We start from the raw sequence: 7,565 nt of genomic DNA, 5'->3' as shown, positions 1-7,565 counted from the left end.
CATACAGATACATACCTTCCTCTTACACTGATGTCTACCACAGTCCCTTGTGGTGCTACATTGTGACATACAGATACATACCTTCCTCTTACACTGATGTCTACCACAGTCCCTTGTAGTACTACACTGTGACATACAGATACATACCTTACACTGATGTCTACCACAGTCCCTTGTAGTACTACACTGTGACATACAGATACATACCTTCCTCTTACACTGATGTCTACCACAGTCCCTTGTGGTACTACATTTTGTGTCACACAGATACTCCTTGCAGCAAGGGATCTCTTTCTGCTTCTGTCCACATCGACATTTTTTCTTTATCATTTGGCGACACTGCATGAATATAGCATATCACTTTGAGTTAGATCACCAGTGTGATACAGTATCACTGTGTCGAAAATCATGTTGTGAACCAACTATATTAAGTTTGTGTAAATATTAAAAAAGTAATCATATCACATACAACATTTACAGTTTGTATTTAGATAAAACAATATCTGTATGAGGAAACAACGACTATCTTTTTTATGCTTGTTACAGAATGAATAAAATGTCATATTTCGAATATGAAATTCAACATCAAATTCATACTTCAGTATTCATATTTTCAATTAATATTTTATTGTTTGACATTTGAAGACTAGATTTGGTGGGTAAGACTACACTTACTGTTCCACAAGGCCCCACATGACAGCGCTGCGAACATTCATGGATTCCACAGTCCAACAACTTGCCACAGGTGTCACCACAAGTTGGCACATCTTCTGTACACGGCAACATGTATTCTGCAATGTTGAATGATTGTGTTAAATTTATCCCTCAATTTCAATCAATATTGTTTTCAGTATGCAAACAATACATTAACTTGAAGGTAATTCCAGGCTTTAGTTTTCACAGAAGATCAATTATCATTTAATTTATTTAAAAGATCAAATAATGAAAATAAATGAAAAACACCATCATACTATATTAATAGACAAAATATTTTTGAACAGACATGTCAGTATGTCTATCCTCGGTCCTACCTGTCTTTTCACATGGACACGTCCTGGCCCCAGCCCTAGGACATGAACCACAAGTTTCGCTGTGACAACTTCTTTCACAAACATGGCTACCACAACTCAGTCTTTTCCCACAAGCCTGTTGAACAGAATTATCATTATCATTATGATCACCACCATATGACCAATGAATACATATTATTTTACTTCAAATATAATGGAAACACAATTACCTTAGTTTTTTGAATTCAGAAATGTCTTACCTATCACAGTTTCCAAATATAAACCATTTATATAATACGCTCATGTGCATAATCACAGGAAACAACTCAAGCAATTATGTGATGTTTGATCTGAAAGTTAGAACATAAACATCACGTTGTACTAGATCAAAACACCTCAGTACCAAAACACTGCCTATTGTTCCTATATATGAAGGTTCTTCTATTGTATAATACATAATTGCTCTCTCCCAAGAATATCTATATGTTGTTTTCAGGATAAACTTTTGGTCAATGTTGTCATCCAATCACCTGTAATTTTTAATCTATTCCTACCTGTGCACACTGCCACTTGGGTGTAGCACATGGCCGTACTGAAGATGACTTTCCACACTGACATTTCTGCTCACTGGTTTTAGGGCAAGGGGCACAGTCACCTGTGAAATAGAAGAATATGTGAAATAACACGTGTTAGGATAAACTGTAGTGCACGTAGTTATCTTTCTATGCTGTTGATGTAACTTGATTTAAATGTAGCTCTGTGTCTACAATAGTGTAGAGATAACACTTACCGGCATGACATGGTTGTTGACACTTGTGATGGCCACAAGTCAGAGTTTGGCCGCATGGCTGACCACAAGCCCATGTCTTAGCACTACACCTCTTGACAACAGGTACTTGCTGACCACAGTAACATCGAGTCTTGACTGTCTTTGGACACGGTGGACATGGACCTGCAATAACAACATTACAACTATTTCTGTCCTTCAAATGATATTTCACATATTATTACTTAAAATACTACACTTGATAGCTTATATCAAACACAGATAAATCCATACCTACTATCACTATCATTTGCTCTAATAATTTCCAATTTATGGAAGCAGGAGACAGGTATATATACAAGAGATTGTATTTGATGAATGACAAAGAAGCAGACAAGTGTGCCTTTCTGGGATTGCTTTTATCATGGCAACAGAGCAAAAGAAAGGTATCTTCACAATGTGATAAATTCTTGTCTCACCTTAGGTTTGAGATGAGGGAACTTCCCAGTAATAATATTAACAATGCCATGGATGACATCATGACTAAAAAGTGTTGACTGAACATTAATATTGAGTAACAGGAAATAGAGAAGTGTGCTTCACTGGGGATCGAACATGTGGCCCCAGATACCCAGTCCACCATTCTATGGGTCAACCTAAAGGAAATTTCCTGACACGAAGCTAGAAGGCAACTGTGATCTTATGTACAACTAGAACACTGACAGGTCAGTAAGGGCCCCGTCTTGGGCAATATATCCCCCATAATCATCAAGAAGCAATCTGCCCATATAGCTGAGCTTGACGTTTGACATTTGGACTTCAAAAAGAATCGCAAGGAAGCAAAATATACATTTTACATGTACTATGATTTGAGTCTTGTTTCCTTCCACCTCCATATTTGCTGGGCTAACAGAAATGTAAATACCGGTGCGATACTCATTTGTTAGCTTTGATTTGTTTTATTTCACCTTTAATACCTCCTACATCAAGAGCCAGGGTCAAAGTCAGAGATCCACTATGTCTTTGACCTTTGGACCCAAATGACATTGACCATTAACCCAGTGACCCTGATTTTTGGTCAGTTGACTTATTCTTTAATTCTGACTAACTTTGCTTCTTAATATCATAACAAAATGTTCATCAGTGAAAAATACAAAACTTGACCTTGACCCTTTGGACCCTGTTACCTGGACCTAAAATCAGTAGACTCTGTGCTAAGTTCTGAACAACATTGCTTCATAATGTCATAACAAAATGTTCATCAGGAAAAAGGTATAGAATTCAATCTTCACCTTTGACCCAGTGACCTTGACCTTTGGTCAATTGACTCATTGTTTAATTCTGAGCAACATTGCTTCAAAGTGTCATAGCGAAATGTTCCCCAGTGAAAAGATACAAATTTTAACCTTGACCTTTGACCCAATGACCTTGACCTTTGATCAGTTGACTCCTTGTTTAATTCTGATCAACTTTGCTTCATCATGTCATAACAAAATGTTCATCAGTGAAAGTATGCCAAAGTTGACCTTGACCTTTGAATCTAATGACCTTGACCTTTGACCTCGACTTTTTACCTCAGTGGGTCTCTTTGTTTAATTCCGAACAACTTTGCTTCATAATGTCATAGTGAAATGTTCACCAGTGAAAAGCTACAAAATTTGACCTTGACCCCTGACCCCTGACCCAATGACCTTGACCTTTGTTAATTCTGATCAACTTTGCTTCATGTCATAACAAAATGTTCATCAGTGAAAAGATGTAAAATTTGACATTGACCTTTGAACCTAATGACCTTTGACCTTTTACCTCAATGTGTATTTTTGTGAACTGAACACCTTGACCAAGTTTCATGTACATCGGTCAATAAATACCAAAGTTATCAGCCAGGAACAAAATTTGTGGACGGATGGACAGACAGACAGACAGACAGACAGAGTGATTACTATAGGGCACCCATATCTCCGATACGGGGCCCTTATTAAAACCTGCCACAAGTACATGACCGGGCCAAAAGAGTAAGAGAAAAAGAATTCTCTCCTCCTCCCTTGGGGGCGAGATGTGGGGATATCAACTTTTCGAGGAAGTTTCTTGAGTTGCCAAACATGTGACAAGCCACATGGCAACTAAATAATCCGCCTTCTAGGGTCATGATCCCCATCTCACGTCAAAGAGCCAAGAGGGAGATAGGTTCTGTTTGTTTTTACTCGTATAACAGAGTGTGTGTACCAAAGATCATTTTTACCTGGATGACAAAGCAGCAGACAGGTGTGACCACACTCAGGTTTGAGCTGACGTCCACAGGTCTGACCACAGGAGTGAGGAACTAACCAGGGGTCAAACTTGGGGTCCTCTTCTCTCCCACAGAAACACATGTAGCGGGTTGGGCACTCATACGGCTTGTACTCCAAGCGACACTTTGGACTGAAAGAATGTAAGATTATTTTACTCCAACGTGAGGGTACCAAAAATAGAATACTTTTTGAAGACAAGAGGCCCAATGGGCCTGCATTGCTCACCTGGTATTCAATGTTCATCACAAGTACAAATTGCTTGGCATTCAATTGGGTGTACTCAATTGATTAAAACCAACTTCAAATTGGAAACATATACCAGTCAAAGCCTTTTGAAAATTCTTTTAAAGTCCTTTTATGGTTTTAACCAATTTGACTTTGACCTCTGTGACCTAGCTTGAATACCAGTCAAGGTTATTTAATTTACGCAAAATTTTTCAAGCTTAATCATAATAACATAGTACCCAAATAAAATTATTTTAGTTAGGCCTTTCGGTTAATCAGAAGATGCTGTTTAAATGGCTTCTAGGAGCTTTTTTTTTTTTTAATTTTTGTTTAATATTGTTAGACGTCATAAGTCAAATACTAATAATGACTTCACAACTTTCGGTTGATCAGTAGAAGTGGTTTTAACATTCTAATAAATAAGAACCTTGTAGGGCTTCATCTCATGAATCCATCAGCCAAATATCATGCTTCTAGGCCTTTTGGTTAATCAGAAATACAGGTAGTCATTTAAAGCTTTTAACAAAATAGACCCCTGTGACCTTGAATATGGGGTCAAGGGCATTTCTTTTATCAAAATTTGTTGGCCTTCATGCTGTATAAGAACCTACCAGCCAAATATCAGGCTGGTGGACCTTTTGGTTAATCAGAAGTTGTTTCAAGGTTTTAACAAATCTGACCCCTATGACCTTGAATATGGGTCAAGGTCATTTCTTTTTGCAAACCTTGTCAGGCTTCATCCTAGAAACTTATTAGCCAAATATCATGCTTCTGGGCCTTTTGGTTAATCAGAAGAAGTTGTTTAAAGGTTTTAACAAATAAGACCCCTGTGACCTTGTTTATGGGTCAAGGTAATTTCTTTTTGCAAACTTTGTTGGGCTTCATCCCAGCAACCAACCAGCTAAATATCATGACATTTGACCTGTTGGTAATTGAGAAGAAGTTGTTTAAATGGAAAAATTGACGCCGGACGGACAGACGTACGACGGATGCCTCGACACTTTTTTAGCTCACCTGGCCCTTTGGGCCAGGTGAGCTAAAAAAATGTATATATTTCTTATTTAGTTGCTGAAACATTAATTATTTTACTTTAATAAAACAACAGATACCTTTAGGTGTCATTACATGAATTTCTTTGGTATTACCAGCACCTTTGTGCAGTCACAAATGATGCTAATGGAAGATGTAGTAGTTTTTGTGGTAACGTAAGACATCTCGAACTTGGTCAATATCTAACAACCAATTAGAAACGGTGGCAGTCATGCTGGATGACAAATCCAAAAACAAAACATCATTTAAACACCGCTTTCCATTAACAAACACTTACGATTTTTCTTGTTAAATTCTGCCCAATAGTTTTAGAGAAAAGTGGCAGAAACCTCTTTGATGGGAGAAAGTAGAAGAAATAAGAAACTGAGCAAATTTTGTTGTGGGGACTTAAAACAGTATCTATTAATACCACTACCACAGTAAATCGCATGGTAGATGATTGGTATACTGACAACTTACCACTACCATGGTAGGTCCTATGTTGACTAACCACTTACCAATACCAGGGTCGATACTTGGTACATTGATAACTTACCAATACCAGGGTCGATACTTGGTACATTGACAACTTACCAATATCAGGATAGATACTTGGTACATGGACAACTTACCAATACCAAGGTAGATCCTTGGGAATATGATCCTCCTCTGACCGGTACATATGCTGGTACACACCTTCCTTTACCCACTTCTGTATACACTGCATGTGGAACATTGCACAGCAGCCCTTACAGTTCCAAATCTGTAAGTATACAAATTCCAAACTATATTGGTCATAATTCTTCCTACTGATAAATTCAATAAGTTATAGAAGGCAATTCTTAATATGTAGAATCTTATTCTCATTTGAGGCCGTCTCTACCAACATTTTAAACTTGTTAACATAAACAGCAAAGAGGTCAAACTTATTGCAAAGTTATAGAAATAAAAGCACTTAAATATTCACAAGTAAAAATCACATAAGTTTTCAGTGTTAACCCTTTCATGATCACCACTGTAGACCATAATGGACTCATCCATATCAATACACAGTAGAGTCTACTAAAGTTACTTAGGGGTGAAAGGGTTAAGAAATATATTTTATGGCTGTTATATAATATAGCACTCACAGGTTCATTCTTCTTTATTGTCTCTATACAGACGAGGCAGGCCGACACGCCGGACCTGAAGGAGTAGACCAGGTCCTCCTGGGCTTGGTTGATGTCCTTCTCATCCTCACCTAGTCAACAATAACCAGTTGTATAATACTTACTTTAGGCCCATGCTCATTAGTAAGCCCCTGCTACTCCTCCCCAACATATATTTATAACTGGGCTATCACTTTTCATCAGTATATATATAATGCGTCACCAATTTGTATCCTTCTATAGAAGAGCTACACATTTTCAAATATCAATACATGCAGACATTTTTATTTTTATGCACCACAAACAATATCTGTACTGAAGAGTAAAATTTTGAGAGTAACTGTCATTTTATAAGTATAAAAAACAATTAATATTTTTTCTCATAAATGAGAGTATTTGTTTTGTTGCACATTACTTGAACTCCTTATAAATGCTGCAACCTTATAAACACCACAGCCTCTCGACTGTGGCAAAACACTGCTTAAGGAAACATTTAATCTAAAACTTGATAGCTTTTTTTTTTATCAAAGTCCAGTTAATCTGGACATTGACACCAGGGTGTTGCATATGCATAAGCCCCCACCCCAATCCTTAGTTCTTCGAATAAGTGTGCTATTGAAGATATTCAATATAATTTCCTTCTGTATACAATGCCTTAACATACATACCAATAGAGGAAGAATAGGATTTGAAGACAGAAGAGAGGATATTATTGCCGATGTCATCCTCGTCCTCTGAAGAGTCATTGTCGTTGGACTGTGGCTGATCCTGAAGATACTGCTGTATGGCTTGTTGGTGCTGTACACTGGCCTGACGGAACTTCTCACCACCGTCTCCTTTCTCCTCGATACTATCTCCTTTCATAGCACCACTGTCGCCTTTCTTCCCACTTTTGTCTTGTTTCTTTCCTCTGGCATCTCCTTTCTGGTCTGGAGGATAAACAAGAGGCCCATGGGCCTTAACGGTCACCTGAGTCTACAATATTTTTTGTTGTTGTTGAAATATGTACCAATTTGAGTAAAAAATAGTATAATGTTAACTTAACTTTGTCAGGACCATGAGCTGATCATTCCTAGACCAATTTTAAGTGAGATCG

At 37.6% G+C, this 7,565-nt stretch overlaps 1 protein-coding gene across 7 annotated transcripts in view; it reads right to left on the bottom strand.

Moving 5' to 3' along the window:
* The window catches only part of LOC110447140 (NF-X1-type zinc finger protein NFXL1-like), a 26,221-nt gene that overhangs the window by 13,965 nt on the left and 4,691 nt on the right, over nucleotides 1–7,565 (bottom strand). For all 7 annotated transcript variants that reach the window (XR_002462561.1, XR_002462564.1, XR_002462565.1 and 4 more), the window contains exons 3-11: nucleotides 7,138–7,398; nucleotides 6,452–6,561; nucleotides 5,954–6,084; nucleotides 4,019–4,197; nucleotides 1,801–1,962; nucleotides 1,565–1,665; nucleotides 1,032–1,146; nucleotides 676–791; nucleotides 208–339 (exon numbers count right to left, since the gene is read on the bottom strand). Coding sequence is in view for 2 of the 7 variants with exons in the window: in XM_021492615.1 (XP_021348290.1) it covers nucleotides 208–339; nucleotides 676–791; nucleotides 1,032–1,146; nucleotides 1,565–1,665; nucleotides 1,801–1,962; nucleotides 4,019–4,197; nucleotides 5,954–6,084; nucleotides 6,452–6,561; nucleotides 7,138–7,398 (1,307 nt within the window). In the remaining 5 variants the exon portion in view is untranslated. The remainder of the gene's footprint in view (nucleotides 1–207; nucleotides 340–675; nucleotides 792–1,031; nucleotides 1,147–1,564; nucleotides 1,666–1,800; nucleotides 1,963–4,018; nucleotides 4,198–5,953; nucleotides 6,085–6,451; nucleotides 6,562–7,137; nucleotides 7,399–7,565) is intronic.

Source organism: Mizuhopecten yessoensis, unplaced genomic scaffold (genome assembly GCF_002113885.1).
Source record: "Mizuhopecten yessoensis strain PY_sf001 unplaced genomic scaffold, ASM211388v2 scaffold3229, whole genome shotgun sequence".
Classification (NCBI taxonomy): domain Eukaryota; kingdom Metazoa; phylum Mollusca; class Bivalvia; order Pectinida; family Pectinidae; genus Mizuhopecten; species Mizuhopecten yessoensis.
The sequence above is the reverse complement of the archived record's forward strand: the minus strand, read 5'-3'. Positions and strand labels throughout refer to the sequence as shown.